Source organism: Sorex fumeus, unplaced genomic scaffold, assembly GCF_029834395.1.
Source record: "Sorex fumeus unplaced genomic scaffold, SorFum_2.1 ptg000020l, whole genome shotgun sequence".
Lineage (NCBI taxonomy): Eukaryota > Metazoa > Chordata > Mammalia > Eulipotyphla > Soricidae > Sorex > Sorex fumeus.
In genome coordinates this window covers 5,131,387-5,150,000 of record NW_026606077.1, presented here as the reverse complement: position 1 = coordinate 5,150,000, position 18,614 = coordinate 5,131,387, and the positions used below count along the sequence as shown (strand labels likewise).

General features: G+C 50.9%; 1 protein-coding gene across 1 annotated transcript in view; it reads right to left on the bottom strand.

Moving 5' to 3' along the window:
* The window catches only part of TSPAN15 (tetraspanin 15), a 67,297-nt gene that overhangs the window by 32,732 nt on the left and 15,951 nt on the right, over positions 1-18,614 (bottom strand). The window contains exons 2-3 of the mRNA XM_056113517.1: positions 5,139-5,324; positions 3,983-4,057 (exon numbers count right to left, since the gene is read on the bottom strand). Of these exons, the coding sequence (XP_055969492.1) occupies positions 3,983-4,057; positions 5,139-5,324 (261 nt within the window). The remainder of the gene's footprint in view (positions 1-3,982; positions 4,058-5,138; positions 5,325-18,614) is intronic.

The following is an 18,614-nucleotide window of genomic DNA, read 5'->3' as shown; positions in this document are numbered from 1 at the left end:
ACAGCGATACAGTGATAGGAAAAGAATCACAAAGTTAATATGAAGTCACAAAAGATCCAAAGAACCAAGGAATTCCTAAGAAGAACAAATCTGGAACATCTCATACTTCCTGATTTCAGAATATATTCCAAAATGACAGCTACCAAAACAGTATGGGATTGACATAAATACAAACAGACAGTGCAACGAAACAAACGGTCCAGAAATAAACCTCATATATACATGGTAAGTTCAATTTTGATAAGAGCACCAAGAAGACTTACTTAAAGCATTGTCTCTTCCACATGATATTTGTAAAACTGGATAACCCCAATCAGAATAATAAAATCGGACCTTTAGCTTACAATGTACTGCTCTGCACTGCACTCTCCTCCCATTGTTCATCGATTTGCTCGAGCGGGCCCAATAACGTCTCCATCATGAGACTTGTTGTTACTGTGTTTGGCATATCGAGTACGTCACGGGTAGCTTGCCAGGCTTTGCCGTGCAGGCGAGATACTCTCGGGAGCTTGCCAGGCTCTCTGAGAGGGGCGGAGGAATAGAACCCAGCTCGGCCGCGCCAGCTTCATGCAAGGCAAACGCCCTACTGCTGTGCCCAGCCCTACAATGTACACAAAAGCCAAAATGAATAAAATATGTAAATATTAAATCATTAAGTTCCTATAAGAAAATAGAAGGAGAAAGCATTGGGCTTGGCAATGAATTTTTAGATTTGATATCAAACAGGTAACGAAAACAAAAACAAACAAAAATAAGTGGGACTAAATCAAACAGAAGCTTCTACAGGAGCAAAGGAAACCATCAAAACTGAAAAGGATGAGAAAATATTTGTAAACTGTCTGACATGGTGTTTCATATATAAAGCATATATGGTACTCTTATAACTCAATAGCAAAAGTAAAAAATAATTTGATTCTTATGTTAGTTTTTTTAATATAAAATACTTTAATTAGGAAATATGAGAGAGGCGACAGAGAACAGAGAATTCCAGACAGGAAGACATTTAGAGAGAATCCCACGTGGAAAGGCATTTCATATCCCAAATTGGGTGGCAGGGCACTCCAGAGAGGAGGGTATCCTGATTTGTAAGTGGGCAGAGGACCTGAATAGATGTTTTTCTACAGAAGAAATACAAATGTCTAAGAAACAACTGAAAAATGCTCAACATCATTAATCCTCAGGGAAATGCAAATCAGAACCACAAGGATGTATCACTTCCACCTGTTCAAAAAATCAAGGAACAACCAACACTAATGAGGAGAAAAGGGCACCTTTGTATACACTACTGCTAGGAATGTAAACTGGAACAGTCATAACGGAAAGCAGCATGAAGAGTTCCCCAAAAATTAAAAATAGAGCCATATAACCCAGAAATTCCACTCCTGGGCAGTTAACCAAAGGAGAGGAGATCACTATCTCAAGGTCTGTGCCATGAAGGGTGTCCCCACATCCACTACGACATTTTCCACAATAGCTAAGATGAAAACAACCTGGTGTCCATCTTCAGACAAATGGGTAAAGGAAATGGGATAGACATAGATTAGTAACATTTAACTAAGTTTTACATAGTTAGCTACCTATGAAGAAGAGTTGTGTCTTTAAATAGTACTATACATGCATCTATAGACATATACTTAAATAGGCTGAATATAATTAAATCTATTTAATATTTTGGTATTATTAATTAACAACAACGTTATTCATTGATTTATATTTTATATAAATGTTTTATATAAATGTTTTATATGTTTTATATTTTATATGTTTACATGTAAAATATATTTTGGAATCTGACAGCACAGCGGTAGGGCGATTGCCTTGCGCGCAGCTGGCCCAGCCAAGCCGGGTTCGATTCCTCCGCCCCTCTCGGAGAGCCCGGCAAGTACATTCAATATGCCAAATAAGCCCGAGGGTACACTCAATATGCCAAACACAGTAACAACAAGTCTCAAAATGGAAACGCTACTGGGTCTGCTCGAGCAAATCGATGAACAGTGGGAGGACAGTATTTGTTTGATATATTTAAATATATAATTAAATATATAATGTATAATGTATAAATGTATAAACATATAAATAAAAAATTCATCTAGAAATACATATACAATATATTTGTAGTCTGATATATTTAAATATATTTACATCTGATGTGTTTAACTATGTCTTACAACATAGTCAAATACATTTAAATATATGCTGACATATTTAAGATGTATTTGAATGTGTTTACATACATGGATATATGTTTAAATATGTATTTGGACTCTTCCTCTATACAGAGGAAGGAAGTCCTGCCATATGTAACCATATGGGTGAACCTTGATGACCTCCTGCTACGTGAAATTAGACAAAGGCAAACACTATATAATATCACTTACAAGTTCAGTCTTAAAAAACCCCTGGAACAGAGTAGAGAAATGGGCCAGGGGAAGGGAGCACAGGCGGGCACTGTGCTGGCCAAAGAGCACAGACCTTCAGTCCTGGATGAAGAAAGCAAGAGGGTCTAATGGACAGACAGTAACTATTAATAATTCTGTATTTAATACCCAAATTGGCAGAGAATAGATCTTAAATATTTTCACACACACACACACACACACACACACACGCACACTTACTGGAGCCAGAGAGATACCGTCCGCCTGGTAAACTTGTCTTGCATGCAGACCCCAGCATGACATATGGTCCCCTGGGCACGCCAGAAGTGATCCCTGAGCACAGTCAGGAGTAAGCCCTGAGCACTGCCAGGTGTGGCCCAAATGTTCCTCCACACTCCCCAAACATAAATTGTAAGGTCATGGATGTGTTAGTTATCTTTATTATGATACTCATTTAATAATGCACATATATCAAAGTATCACACGTGCAGGTTAAATATATCATCACCTTATTCCATAAACCAGGTGGAGGGAATAGAATATTAAAAGGTGGGATTGGAAAGCACCCCTGAGCTTGCTCTACTCTCAGAAGGGCTGTCAGCTTCTCTGTGCCTCGATGGCCCCTCTGATGTGAGAGGAATCTTCCCTCCCGCTTCTGAGAGCGCCCCTCGTCCCAGGGTGGAGAGGAACCACCCACAGGGGGCACAGGTGAGACCGAGGGTCTCCTGGGCCCTTAAGGAGTCTGGTGGGAGTCAGCTCTGCTGGGAAGAGCCACGCTGGGCCTTGGCCCTCAGGCACCTGCCCGGTGGCCATTCCCAGGAGGCAGGGCCCGAGGGGGGTGGAATGAGGCAGAGGCTTTGCAGCAAACAGCCTCCCTCCAAGCTCAGGCCAGGTGAAGGCCAACGCTCTTCTCTTCACCAGGCCTGGCATTAGCTCAGGAAGGTCCACCAGGGGTGGGAAATGGGCAGGGCCATATGTCTGGCCCTCACCCACACCCCAGGAGCCAACCCTGGGTGTGCGCCGAGGATCTGAGAAGCTGCGTGACTGCACCAAGCTTCTATGCGGCCCCCAGGGCCTGGCAAGGAAAGAGCCGGAGGCCGGAAGCAGGCCTGATCCGTAGGCCCCTGCTGCCAGCTCAGCCAGATCCTCACTCCCCTCCCAGCTGGTCCCCCCCAAAACTCCAGGGGCCTCCCTGCCCCTTCTCTACTTGGCAAACAGAGCAAAAGCAGACCCTAAATCACCTCACACCGCTCCCCTGCATCAAACTCTCCAGAGGCCTGTAGATGAATTCCACGGCCTGTGAGGAGCTGGGAGCCACCTGCAATTCCCACCTCATGGCCACCTACCTCATGGTCCTTCCTGCCTCAGTGGATCTCTCTCCCAGGGCCTCTGTTCCCTCTGCACCTCCTGGCGCCCCTTCCCACCCCCACCCCAACACTCCCAGTCACTGTTTCGTTGCTTTTACTCTGGTCGTCTCGCTCCGTGCCCAGCTCCCCCTCAGAAGGTGGGCAGAGCTACTCTCTGTCAGGCATACCCAGGGGCACAGTGGCAGTGGGGACCCCCCAGCTTTCCTGCCCACACCAGCATACTTAAGGATCGAGTACCTGGCTCCGGAAGGTCAAGGCCACCACGCCGCCAATGAGCTCGATGATGAGGCAAATCCCAAGGACATACATAAACTGAAAAACAAAGTTTAGAGATTCATCTAGAAGGTCAGGGAAGCAGCGCAGGCCAGTGGTCACTTCCGGCCTCTACCAGAGCCTTTCGTCCCTTCCTCCCGGGAGGACACAAGCCATGAACAGATGTGCCCCAGGAAAGTCCCTCTCCGGGGTGAGGGGTCAGGAAGAGCGACTTAGCTGTTCTGGATGAAGGAGGACTTGGTAGGACCTGGGTGGGAACCCCCCAGCCCCCAGCCCCAGGATGGGAGTGGCCCCTGCTCCAGCTGGGGCCCACTAGGACACTCCCCAGGATCAGTTTCCACTGTGCCAAAGAGCCCCTTGGAAGGAGCTGCCCAGATCCACCCCCTGCCCAGGGGCAGAGGGGATGCCAAGGCTCGGAGGTGCAGCACACCCGGCACTGAGTCAGAAACCAGCTTGTCCCTGCCAGCCAACTTACAGGGTTTTCAGGGGCTTCCCAGTGGGGGCAGACAGCGAGGTCAAGGGGGCCTGTGGGAGCAGAGGAAATAAACGGACCAACTGGGGAGGGGTAGCCACACCCTCAGCCCACAGCAAGGTGGACAGAGGGGGGGCGAGTTCCATCCTAGACCCCAACGCAGGCCCTCGGCACACAGGACTGCAGAGTCCCGAAGCGTAGGCCAACAGGAAGGATGCCCGACGCAGAGCCGGAAGGACCCCGCGGGGCTGAGGCTGGTGGGGCCCAAGGCGGAGAGAAAGAACTCACGGGCATAGCTGGACATCCTAGCCAGGGCATGGCGAGAGAGGGCCCCAGGGCCAGTGTGGGGGGCGGGTGCTGGTCCCAGGACCAAAGGACCCCCCCACCTACAGTCTCTGTTCCTATCCTTTATCCCCTTTGCTGCGGGGTCTCCCCTCCCTGTGAGACCGGGGTCAGTGTAGACTTTAAGCAAACGAGTGTCACTTCATCTTCGGCACGCTGTGGACAGAGCACTGATCCAGAGAACCTTCTAGAAGAGCTGAGTAGGAGGACTCCGCTACTGTGCTCTCAAGGAGCACTTTCTGGGCCCCCGATGACCTCCCCCCAGCCCCTGCCAGGGAAGCGGGGGGCCCGGGGAGGCCGACTCACCGACTGGAGAAGGCAGAGGTTGTCTCGGAGGGATGCCAGCACGCCCACAAAGGACACGACGAACATGACCACCCCCAGGAGGATGAGGATGATGGCGGGGGCCAGAAAGGCACTTTCCAGGGTTTTGTATTTCTGCCGCTCCACCTCCGAGTAGATGCCCACGGACAGCACCAGGGCCCCGAACAGCTGCAGCGGGAAAGAGAACCGGGACAACCATTACTTGGTGACCCCACAAAGTTTGCCGAAAGGCCATACACTGACCCCAAATTACCACACACGGGAGAACTTGTTACGGGCTGAATTATGCCCCCCTAAATTCACAGCTGTGTCCCCAGCCCCCAAGCCTCCAATGGGAGGGTATCCAGAGGCTGTAACAAGGTGATCAAAAAATAACATCGTAGGAGACCAACACCCAAGTAGAGACAAGGGCCAGGAGGATTGCTCCATCATTGGAAGCCTGCCTCATGAGCTGGGGGAGAGGGCAGCCGGGAAGGGATCACTAAGTCAATGATGGTTGGAGGGACCGCTTGGGGTGGGAGATGTGTGCTGAAAGTAGAAGGGAAGTTGCCTGCCATAGAGGCAGGGGCTGGGATGAGGTGGAGGTAGCGGGAGGGATACTGGGGACATTGGTGGTAGAAAATGTGCACTGATGGAGGGATGGGTGTTCGATCATTGTGTGACTGAAACTCAAACATGAAAGCTTGTAACTGTACCTCATGGTGATTCAATTTAAAAAAAAAAGTGATCAACGCCTCAAGCAACATACAGTGGGGTGGGCACTTGCCTTGCACGCAGTCAACACAGGTTCGATCCCCAAGCACCCCATATGGCCCCCCAGGCCCGTCAGGAGTGATCTTGAGCAAAGAGTCAGGAGTAAGCCCTGAGTACTGCTGGCATGACCCAAATCATAATGAATAGTAATATATGATACTCGGCTATGAAGGAGGTCATCCAGGCAGGCCACATGAGGCGCGGTTAGGACACAGACAGACCCCACCCCTAACCTAGGGCCACCTATGTGGGGACCCGGGGAAGGGTGGGAAGGGGGAGGGGGGAGGGCAGCATTCCAAAGGAGAGAGCTTGGAAGAAAGGCGACTCTGCCGTCGTCTTGCTCTTGAACAGTGAACCAATGCAGGTCGTGGCCAAGGTGCTCATTCAGGAGGCCGTAGCAAACCAACAGACCTTGCTTGGGAATGCTGCTTGGGACAGGAGCACTGGTGGGCCGGGGACCTGCCCGTGGGTCTGAGACGCTCGCCAGCCGTAGGCCTTGCGCTGGACTATGAGCATGCCAGCTTGTCCCCTTAAAGATGGATCTGAACTCACTGATTTTTTTTTTTTTGCAGGGTGCTAGTGAGGACATGGGATGGAAAAACACTGAAATCCCACAGGGCCTGGGCACACGGAAGTGACCTTTAGCATGACCTTCAGGAAGGCCAAGGGGCAGGAGGAACCTCCAGGGCACTCGAAGTCAGGCTTTTCATGGCTGGCTTTGCCAACGGTGGAAGGATGATCAGTGTCAAGGCACCATGGGCAAAACCCACAGCTGTAGGGGGAAGGACCCCTTTGTTCTTAGCCTGAAAACACCCCTACAAAGTCCTCAGGATGCTCTAACATCTGACACCCAAGCCTCCCTTCCAGCCTTGAGGAGAGGAGTCTGCACTGCTCCACGCCTGGGTCCAGGCCCAGCACGCCCTGCCTCTGTGGTCTGCCCTCCACACTGGATGGGCCCGGTGACCTCCTCAGGATGCCTGTCTGTGTGGACACAGCAAGAGCCACACTTCCCATGACCACCTGCAAGCTTACACCATCCATCTGACGTCCCCTCTGGCTCTCTATCCCTCTCACTCCCCTTCAGCTGCACCAGTTCCTCCCTGCTTGTTGAACATAGCAAAAGCACCCACTCTTGTCACAGGGGAGTCTGGTTGTTCCTGACCCCCCTAAGGCTCGTGGTCTCCCTTCCTTCCTGTCTTTGCCCAACTGTCATCTGCTCAATGAGATCTTTTGGGACCATCTTATTTAAAAGTTGACCTTGCGACCACTCAAGTGGGCTGGAGCGATAGGTAGGGCGTTAGGTAGGGCGTTAGGTAGGGCGTTTGCCTTGCGCACAGCCAGCCCGGCCGAGCCGGGTTCAATTCCTCCGCCCCTCTTGGAGAGCCTGGCAAGATAGCGAGAGTATTCAATATGCCAAACACAGTGACAAGAAGTCTCACAATGGAGACGTTACTGGGCCCGCTTGAGCAAATCGATGAACAACGGGAGGACAGACAGACTTATTTAAAAGTAGAAAGCCCATCCTCCCAAATTCCTTTTGGAAGGTGCTACCCACAGTGCTCAGGAGATGCAGGCGTCTCTCTTCTTCAGGGGCCAGGCCGTGCCAGGGGTCAAACCACGTGCCTGGCAGGCACTTTGCCCTGGCCTGTAGCTCAGGCCCCTCCCTTTCCCTGATTCCTTCCCCTGTTTATTTCCTTTCTTTTCTTGACCAGTATTTAACATCCCACTTTTCTGTCCCCCATCAGAATCTAAGCTCCATGCCAGGAGGGATTTTCCAATCGATGTTCCCAGTCCTTGCTATAGCCAGCACCATCCTGCACTCAGGAGTCGGACCCACTAGGGCCCACAGTCACTGCGGAGTGTCTGGGAGCATCTGCAACTGACCCCCTACTGGGCTTGGTCCAATACCAAGCAACCAAGCCCCGCATGTCCCAGCATGCTTCCTCCCTCTGACGACCAGGGTCCCCCACATGCCCGGAGGCGGGACTGGCAGGGGTCGCACACCACACTGGGTGCTTGTGCCCTCAGCAGCCACATCTGCTGGGTTACACTCCGCCCAGCTGTAATGCTAGTGCTCAATCTGGTAGTGCTCCCCACGGCTGCCACGGTGCTCACTCTAGGCTCACCAGGTCATGGTGACGTCAGTGGGCCCCATGGGTGACTTATGTGAAGCAGGGAGGAGAAAGACGTTCACTTTCTCCCCAACAGCCTCTGCCACCCGGGACCCAGGGTTGCTGGGTTATTGTCTCACCTCGCAGAAAGGTATTTCAGGAGTAGACAAGCAGTGAAGTAAATAGATTTTATTTGGAGGGTTTTTTAAGGGGCGGAGGGGAGAGAGCAAGAGAGAGAGTAACCCACTCAAGAGAGAACATGGGCTTCTCCAAGGGCAGAGAGAGCTCCTACACACATCCCAGTATCACACATGAAAGCATGAAAGTCCACATCTCGAGAGGGGAGATGCGGGTGACACATGTGCTCGGGCACCACATGTGCTTGGCCACGTGGGCACAAGCAGCACATGGGCTCAGACAGCATATGCGAGACCTTCCTTTGTTTCAAGGTTGCTTTGATAGCATTTCTCCAACCGGCCCCTACATGGGCTTCTACTCAGGTAAAAGTCCGTTGCTAAGGAGGTTACCAGGGGGTTGGTAATTGTAGAACAACAATGCCACAGGGAGCTCAGGTTTATCAGGTTACACCCATCACAGTGCTCCTGAGTCACTCCCATTCCTCTGTTTATCTGTAAACTCTTCTCTGTCCTCTCCTCCCCAGCCAGTTAATCACCTTTTCTCCCTAATCAGATTCTGCTAGCTTGTAAGTTCAGATCCTTCTAAGGACACTGAACTTGTATTGTAAGTTATGTCTTTTGCATAGTTTACCTTAAAGCAACGTCCTTTCTGTATGGACACAGGGAGACAGTTAATATTATGCCTTGTAACTTGGGAGTTGATTGACTCCGAATAATATTTACTCCTTGGCATCTGCTTCCTTGACTCAGTTTCCCTTAGTTCCTAGCACCCCAAAAGCAGGGTCCCGACAAGGGACTGAATGGACTCAGGGCAAGCTGTGAGCTACCCTAGCATGGGCCAGGCCAAAGCGCCACAATACTCAACTATAAGTTGAGGGCATGATCATGGACAAATGCTGTCATGATCCAAAAGTAAGTAACGACGAGACTAGGACCCTGCTAGGGCTAGGAAGACTAACCTGAGGACTGTTATATATATATATGTGTGTGTGTGTGTGTGTATGTGTGTGTGTATACATATATATATATATATCTCTGAATATATAGTGAGAGATGTCCTCAGGAAGAACCAAACTGTAAGTTTATCTCTTACTGAGGTCATTCAGAATAACATTGCTAGAAATATTAGAAGTAGACTTACTACAACTATTTAAGTAGATTACTAGCTGAGGAAAGAACACATCCTTGTTGGGATCCCACCCTTGAGCAGATCTCCTAGTAATCTGGAATAAATCTCTTAAAATGAGATTTAATCCTTGAGTTAATCTCCTCGAGCAGTGGTCTTACCTCTCTTTGCTGATTTGTTAATGTTCAACCCACCTTTGTGTCACCACCCTACATGATTGCTATCTACACTAAGACTGTAAGATCGAAGGGGGCTTGGGCTCAAGAGAACAGAGACTGAGGCTCAGGCTGAGGCGTGGGCTTGGGCTCCAGAGCTTGGGATCCAGAGGGCAGAATCAGAGGTGAGAGTGAAGATTGGAATAAACCACAATTGATACAGACCAGCCTAGCCCTCGTTCATTGCTTCGCCTGCCCATCGCCATCAACCTCCCTGGGGTGGGGGAAACAGCTCGAGACTACCGAACGCGGGCAGCAGGAGAGACAGAGCACCACTGGACCTTCTGAAAACAAACAGTAATGGTGATGGTCTTCTTTGGGCCAAATCACTAAAGTGGTTTTTTTTAAGTTGTTGGGTTTTGTTTTATTTTTTTATCTTTTTAATTTATTTATTTTTTAAATTTTATTGAATCACCATGAGACAGTTATAAGCTTTCATGTTTGGGTTGCAATCACATAATGATCAAACACCCATCCCTCCACCAGTGCACATTCCCCACCACGAATATCCCCAGTATACCTCCCCTTTCCCACCTTCCCTCTGCCTTCATGGCAGAAATGATTTCCCATGGTCTCTCTCTTCTTTTGGGCATTATGGTTTGCAATACAGACCCTGAGAGGTTATCATGTTTGGTCCTTTATCTACTTCCGGCACACATCTCCCATCCTGACCGATTCCTCCAGCCATCTTTTTCTCAGCGATCCCTTCTCTATTCCAGCTGCCTTCTCCCCTTTGCTCATGAGGTAGGCTTCCAGCTATGGAGCAATCTATCTGTCCCGTGTATCTACTGTCCTTAGGTGTCAGTCTCATGTTGTTGTTTTATACTCCACAAATGAGTGCAGTCCTTCTATGTCTGTCCCTCTCTTTCTGACTCATTTCACTTAGCATGATACTCTCCATGTCTATCCATTTATAAGCAAAGTTCATGACTTCATCTCTCCTGACAGCTGCATCGTATTCCATTGTGTAGAGGTACCAAAATTTCTTTAATCAGTCATCTGTTCTAGGTCACTTGGGTTGTTTCCAGATTTTGGCTACTGTGAACAGGACTACAATAAACATATAGGTACAGATGTCATTTCTACTATGCTTTTTTGCATCCTCCGGATATATTCCCAGAAGTGGTATTGCGGGGTCAATTGGAATTGGAATATGGAATATGGAAGCTCAATTTCTAGTTTTTGAAGGACTGTCCATATTGTTTTCCAGAAAGGCTGAACCGGTCAGCATTTGCACCAACAGTGAAAGAGTGTCCCTTTTCCCCCACATTCACGCCAGCACTAGTTGCTTTTGTTCTTTTGAATGTGTGTAAGTCTCTGTGGTGTGAGATGATATCTTATTGTTGTTTTGATTTGCATCTCCCTGATGGCTAGCAATGTGGAACATTTTTTCACGTGCCTTTTGGCCATTTGTATTTATTTTTTGAGGAAACTTCTGTTCATTTCTTCTCCCCATTTTTTTTTTGATGGGGTTGGAGGTTTTATCCTTGTACAATTCTACTAGTGTCTTGTATATCCTGGATATTAATCCCTTATCAGATGGGTATTGGCTAAATATTCTTTCTCATTCTGTAGGCTCTTTCTGTATTTTGGTCACTGTTTCTTTTGGATTGCAGAAGCTTCTTAGAACTCTGACCTCTGTCTAATGCCAGACACAAAAGTCAGATCAAAGTGGATTAGAGACCTCAATATCAGACATGAATCCATAAGGTACACAGAGGAAAATGTAGGCAGAACTCTCCAGGACATTGAAGCTAAAAACATCTTTAAGGATGAAACAGCACTGACCATGCAAGTGGAAGCAAACATAAACAAATGGGACTACATCAAACTAAGAAACAAATCACTAAAGTTAATCAGATTGAGGGAGAGGTCGGAGGGAATTCGAGGAATTTCCTTCATGGGGAGGGTTCCAGTTTCCTCAGGGTCTGCTGCTCAAGGTCTTGTCCATATCCACAAAGTGGATCAGCCTTGGAATTTTCCTCCCAGAAGTTTTGCTGACCTGTTTCATTGTCCAGGACCTTTCCCTATGTACCTGCCTACATCAGTGGCGCTCACGTATCTCCTATCTGCTGGGCTCAATTAAGGCCTGCACCCCCTTTTAGTTGTGGGGCTGACGTGTACCTGACTGCCATGAGGTCAGCTTGCAGTGCTGGGATCACAGCCAAAAAAGTGGACAGGATCGTGCCAAGCCCAAGCCACTGAGCCATCCCGCCTTCTCTGCCATCCCAGGATGCTGACTTTCTGGACCACTCGTTCCTGAGGGCAGGGACAACCGGTGATGTCACTAGACAGCCCCTAGACAGCTCCTCGGAGTCACAACTGGTGCGGGAAGCTGGGGAGGGAGGGATCATGCACGCAGGATGTTGGCATGACCTGTGTGAGCCTGTTCTACTGCCCACGTGTGGAACCCACGGGGCAACCTGCAGTGACACAGTGGTGTAGCCTGGTCTTCAATGGACCCTCACAGCAGCTGCCCGGGGCTTAATTTGAAAGGGTCCCGAGATTGTCTTGGGGAAAGGAAGTGTCTGTTTCCCCTAAGCCGAGGTCAAAACAAGAAAGCCAAGGTCAAACAGACAGACCAGCTTCTGGGGCAACAGGAGAACAGACACTTTGGCAATTCCATTTTCTCGGGGAAGCATACTGCTACTATCCTGGGCTTGACGATCATTCAGGGTTATTGCCACCCAAGCTCCCCCACATCCAAAATCCAGGCTATTTAAAAAATTTTAAACCTTCCAACACACGTGGACTAGGAAGTACTCGAGGTTTTGGACATAACTCAGCTCTCTACCACGTATGAGCCAGAGAGCAAAAACACAAGAGCGGATTAGCACCAAAAAATGACCTACTTGGGTAAATACTAAAATCTATAAGGCTACACACACACACACACACACACAGACACACACACACACACGTGCACACACACACACCCTTCTACTGGAAATGAAATGTTCCCTTGGTAAATAAAGATAAGCTAGTGGCTACCAGTTCCGTTCGGGTGTCCAAACCCAGAACACAGAGATTTGGCTGTTCAAGGTCATCCTAAGCCCTGTGGATCCACTGAGAACCAAGGCAGGGTTCAGAAAACCACAATTCCCCCTCTTCCAAATTGCTCACCGCTGACACTGAGAATCCAGAGATCTCTGGGCTCCCGAGGCTGCGAACCATGGTTGAGAACCCCCACCCCCACCCAGAGTGACATCTTCTGTCCAGACAGGAAGTGAGTTAATATGCAAGGATGCTCTGTACTCGAGGTGGGGGAAGGGGAAGTTTCATCTTCAAGCTTCAGAGAACGTGTGATTGGCCTCGTGGCTGAGAGCATCTCTGGGCTGAGAGCTTCTCCCTGCTTCCGGGACTGACTCCCTAATGCTGTGAGAGCTCTGACCTTACCCACCACTACCATTCCTTGGTTCCCGTTGCCGTTGCTGCTGTAAGGTTCCTGCTTCAGAATCCATCCCCCAGCACCACAAGGGCCCCGGGCCTCGAGCAGAGCTGACTCCAGCAGCGTCTTCCCGTCTTCCCCGTAAAGGCTGTCAGTAGTTCCTTCTATTTTTACAAGCTCCCCAGAGCCCTGGGACCCGAGCGGGAATAGCCTTGCTGGCAGGAAACGGAACTTCCTTTGGGCTGTCTCTCTCCCACTGTGAAGCATCACTTCCTTGCTTCCAGATTTCCAGGCTGCTGTAGCCTGGGAATGTCCCACGGCAAACACAAAGCCTCATGCCTGGGGCCTCATCCCCCACCTCTGCCCCAGCTGTGCCTGGAGCCATCCGGGGCCACTGGTTTGGGGTTTTATTCCCCCTGGTTCAGCCAAAGGAGCTGCCGGCCCACACTCCCCGGCTGACCCCAGGTCACACTGGCCTGGTCTCTGAGTTCTTCATCCATGGCCAGGCCAAGGGACAGGAGGGGCCGTCTGGATAATCCGTGTCGGGGAATTCAAGCCTTCCAACTGATATTTACGTCTGCCATGACATCCGTTTACGTCTCCATTTGGGTAGAAAATGAACTGTCGGTGTTGGCGTGCAAGTCCTTCCAATCTTCTCTCCTAATTATAGCCCTTTGCCAGGCGGCTGCCCCCGGCCGCACCAGGACAGGAAGTGTGGGCCCATCTCTCAAGCAGGACAGCTTCAGCTAAACAGAACCCGGGCGGCAGCTCTTGTGGCTCTGCCCGTTTTGGGGGCAAAGAGGGAAAAAAAGGGCCCGTCTGCCCTCGGGCCAGCCCCAACCCCCTGTCCTGAATCAACACAGCCCCACTCAACAGGCCGCCAGTAGCTGGTAGACCAAGAGTGAACCGGGGCAGAGGGGCCCCTCTGAGCCTGACAGCCTGAAACCAGGCTGAGGGTAGCTGCCGGGAAGTGGGCAGCCTGGGAGCCCTTCCAGCCCCCCAGCTCTTTCAAGCAAGGCTCCGCTGCCGGCCGCATAGACAGCCCCTTGGCTGGGGCTCCACCTGTGTTCACCCCATCAAGTACCCCCCAGACACCCACTGTGCTGAGGCCCTGTGCTGGACTCTATGGGCTCAAGCTATAGTCCTGCATACAGGAGAGATTCGACAGGCCTTGAATCGGTCTTATTTGTTTGGGAGCCACACACAGCGCTGCTCAGGGCTTACTCCTCTCTCCGGGCTCACAGATCACTCCTGGCGGGCTCAGGGGACCCTCTGAGGTACCAGGGATTGAGCCAGGGCCAGCAACTTGCAGGGGAAGCACTTTAATCGCTGTGCTCTGTCCCTGCGCTCCCTACACCCCCTTTCTCCCTCCCTCCCAGTTTTCTAGAGTTACCCAGAATCTAGATACAGGGAAAGTCTGGCGGTGGGGGATGAAGCCAGGCTGGAGTCCAGGGTCCTGTGGAGAGGGTCAGGGGTACAGGAATTGAGGACTGAAGAAGATCATACCATTCTCTTCTGGTTCAGTGTCCGCTGCCCGCCTCAGGGCTTTCCACGACCGTCAGGGCAGGGGTGAGAAGAAACTTCCAGAAGCATTTCCAGGTGGGCCTGGGGAGGCCCTGCCCCGCATAACCTAGCTGACTTGGGGTAGAAACTGCAGCCCCAGGCAAACAAACCTCTGAAGGAATCAACTGAGCACAGCGGTCCGTTCTGCTGGCCCTCCAGCCACAGTGGATCCCGGAAGTGCACGGACAGGGGTCCCCCGGGCCCACTGTGCCTGCCGGAGTGAGCGAGCTGGGCCTGGAGGTCAGTGAACCCCCCTGGCTCAGCCCCATCAGAGCAAAATTCCTCATTGAGAACAGCCACAAACCCAGAGCTGGGGTGAACGCAGGTAGAGCGGGGAGAACTGGGGGACACAGGCTAGAAGTGGGGTAACCAGTAACTAGATGTTCTGAAACACGGCAGAGCAATTGCTTCCCCTGGGAAACCAGAAGGGGCCCTTTGGGGCGAGCCATGAGAGATGCTTCGGACAATGGGGTCCCAGCCGGGGCCTCCCTGGGCACCTCTGCCAGAGGGAGGGTTCAGGGGCTGCTCACGCCCTTAACCCAAAGCAGAAACTCTGGGAATCCTGCTCCAGAAGCTCGCCTCCCGGGGCTTAAGGACCAGAGTGACTCACGGTGAGTTTGAAAACTAGGGGAGAGGCCCGGGGAAGAAGGAGAGCCGAGAGCAAACCCCTCCCCCAACACTCATCCATGGAGACCCCTACGCCACCCCCGAGATTTCATGTCTCCAGCACCCACCTCCCATGGTCTGGCTCAGCCCACCAGCCCTAGGCTCGCTGGCCTTGGGGGATTGTCCACCTAGACCGCAGGCCTTAGTGAGCCCTGGGCTAGCCTGACTCAGCTGGCCAATCAGGCGCTCCCAGGAATGCACCAGGGGTGGCTCTCCCAACCCCCCCCCCCCCCCCCACTGTGGGCAGCTCCTGGCTCTGGCTCTGAGGGCAAGGAATGGGTACTAGAGAGTGGGGATGTGGAGTTGGGCATGCTAGGGGTGCGGGCTTGGGGTAACTCGAGCATACACCCTGTGCCAAGCCATCCTGATGACCCTTCCACCTGCTCCTGTGGCCCAGGAGTGCCCCTGAGGCAGTGTGCAGTTGGCTAAGGCTTGTACCCCACAGAGCTGCACGCCACCAGCAGGGGCCATGAGGGGTGACCCTGGGGATCCTCTTCTCAGTCTTCTTAAAAGGAAACCCGGGGGGCTTGAAGAGAGGAGGCACTTGCCTGGCATACGCCAACCCAGGGTTGATCCCTGGAACCACAGATGGTCCCCTGCTGGGTTTGGCCCATTGCATAAAGTAGAGGGTGACCCTCGTGATCCTCGGCATCACCATTATGTGTGCCTTCCCTCCCCCAATAAAGACATGAGCAATGAGAGGGCACACAGGAAGCCCACACAGGCATAAAGGGACCCCCTACTTCCTGGGATGCCGGGCTGAGTTGGGCCTAGATATGGCTGGTGGGGGCTGGGGGGAGGGGTTTTGGTTTCTTGGTTGTTTTGTTTTGCTTGATTTGTTTGGTTTTGTTGGTTTGGGTTTGGGGGCCACTCCCGGCAGTGCTCAGGGCTTATTCCTCACTTTGTTCAGAGGTCACTGCCGGGGGGAGGGGCGGGCGGTGCTCAGGGAACCATAAAGATGCCGGGGATTGAACCTGTGTCAGTCGCATGCAAGGCAAGTGCCCTAATCACTGCACTGTCACTCTAGTTCCCAAAGGGGTGTCTTCACGTTACTGGTCAATGATGTGGTTTCCTGCACCTGGTTTTTAATGCAGCTAAGAGAAAATCAATGGCAAGACACACACACACACACACACACACACACACACACACACACACACACACACACCCTTACTGGGACTGGGCCGGAGAGACCCTTCAGTGCCGGGAAGGAACCGGGGCCTGCCTCGGAGCACATGCTCAGTCCATTCAGCCTCTCCCTACCTGCATCCAACACTGCTACGAACATTTTAAGCACGAACGATCAGGGTGGCTAATCCTGGGTCAGTTCATCTGCAGAGACTCAGTGGCAAGACCCAGCCAAGCACGATCCATCCTTGACCTCAACAACTGGACGGTCTGCACAGATTCCTCTGGCACAACAGGATTCCCTGAGGCTCCCAGGGGGTCTGGCTGCCCCCACCCTCCCCTGCAGATGCAGTAAGGGAAAGGCCAGACTCAGTTCAGGGTGGCCCAGGGAGCCCCAAAGTCCCAGAAGTGGAAGCGAGAGGTCACATGAGTGCCCGGCACTCAGACCTATTCCATAAATGCTGCTTCTTCCTCCCCAGCGAAGGCCGGGAGCACTGCTGAATAGTGCTACCGTTTCAGGGTTCAGATCACATGCCAGAAAATCCTGCTTCCCTTCAGAGGCCCTGTGGTCCAAGACTGACGCACGGGAAAAGGGGTCCCTAGTCTGAACTCCAAGGCAATTCTCACTGATGCAACAAACATGACAAGCCTATAACAGACCCGGCACTAGGAGTCAAAACCTTAGACTAAAGTTTCTCCTGAAGCTCAATCTGGTGAAATAAACCTTCAACCGACAAACACAGCAGAGTGGGTAAATGCTGCAGTCAGAATAACTGGGTACAGAGAAAAGGCCTGGCAGGCAGAGAAGCTGAATCCCGGTCGAGGTGGGAGAAACCAAGGAAGGTTTTCTGGAGGAGCTGATTCATTCATTCATTCATTCATTCATTCATCATCCTGTTATTCGTCGATTGCCTCGAGCAGGCCCCAGTAACGTCTCCTTCATTCTAGCCCTGAGATTATATTCAAGGCTCTTTAGGAGAATGAGACCCATCATTGTTACTGGTATTTGGCATATTTGGTACGCCACGGGGAGTTTGCCAGACTCTGCCCTGTGGGCAGGCTACATTCGATAGCCTGCAAGTTTGTCCAAAGTAGGAATGGGATAATAAGATGTCATAAAAAGATGTCCTGATAAGATGTCAAGCGGCCGCAAATGCGGCCGCGCGGTTCCGGGAGCTGGATTTTATAGTCTCTGAGTCTTGGCCGCTGATGGGATTACACGGTGCCAGGGGGCCAGGTGGTGGGTGTGACCCCTGCCTACTGGAGTTTGGAGGATCTGGGTGGAGGATGCTCAACTCCAATCCAAGTAGGCTTGTAGATCTCGGCCCCGGAACCCACGAATATTTGTCCTGAATCCATACTGAATGCTTATTATGGGCAAGAGAGAATTTTTTTAAATGTACATGGTGTCCTTTTTCCCTCTGGAAAGAAAGATGGCAGCCGCTTGGGAGCTTTGTGGAAAGCCAGGTATGCGCTAGTGGTGATGAGGCGACTAAAACCTCATGGGAAGGGGGGCGTTCCTGGCTCGTCCTTGACGCCCTACCGAGGTCACGAGTTGCCCCCTACGAGCGGCTCTCCGGCACGGCCATGGCTCCAGAGCACAGAAACCAATTTCTTAATTATCTGACTCTCAGTAGAAATACTTCCAGGGTTAATAAGTAAAATAGCAGAAATCCAAAACCACACGGCTGCTCTTGCAGCCGCACGACATCATTTAATTCTTGAACCCAGCTGTAGAAAGCAAATCATTTCACAATGCTTTTTCAGCATGTCTGATTTGGGGGTGTAAACTTTAAATAATAATGGTGCATCTTTTATCGAAACAATGAATCTAGTCAAAATTAAAAAAAATAAATGTACATGGTGTCGTTTGTACATTCGGGTCATCGTGTTGGAGCCAAGAACAGGGAAAGAACAGAAGAGAGTAGGATGCCAGGGAACCTCACAGAAGAGCCATCTAAGCCCTACATTCATTCATTCAACAACTATTTTCTGCATGGTTGTTTGGGGCAGTGGTTCTCAAAGGTTTTGGTCTTAGGACTTACCTTCCACTCTTAAAAACTTTTTTTTTTGATTTTTGGGTCACACCTGGCGATGCACAGGGGTTACCCCTGGCTCTGCACTCAGGAGTTACACCTGGCGGTGCTCAAGGGACCATATGGGATGCTGGGAATCGAACCCGGGTTGGCCGCATGCAAGGCAAACACCCTACCCGCTGTGCTATCACTTCAGCCCCTCTTAAAAACTTTTGAGGCTCCTAAGACTTTTGTTTCTACGGCTTATAACTTGCTTATTTATTAGGGGAAAAACCCTAAAGTGAATAATAATAGATGTCCATGTTAGCATAAACTGCCTTGTTTTTCATTTAAAA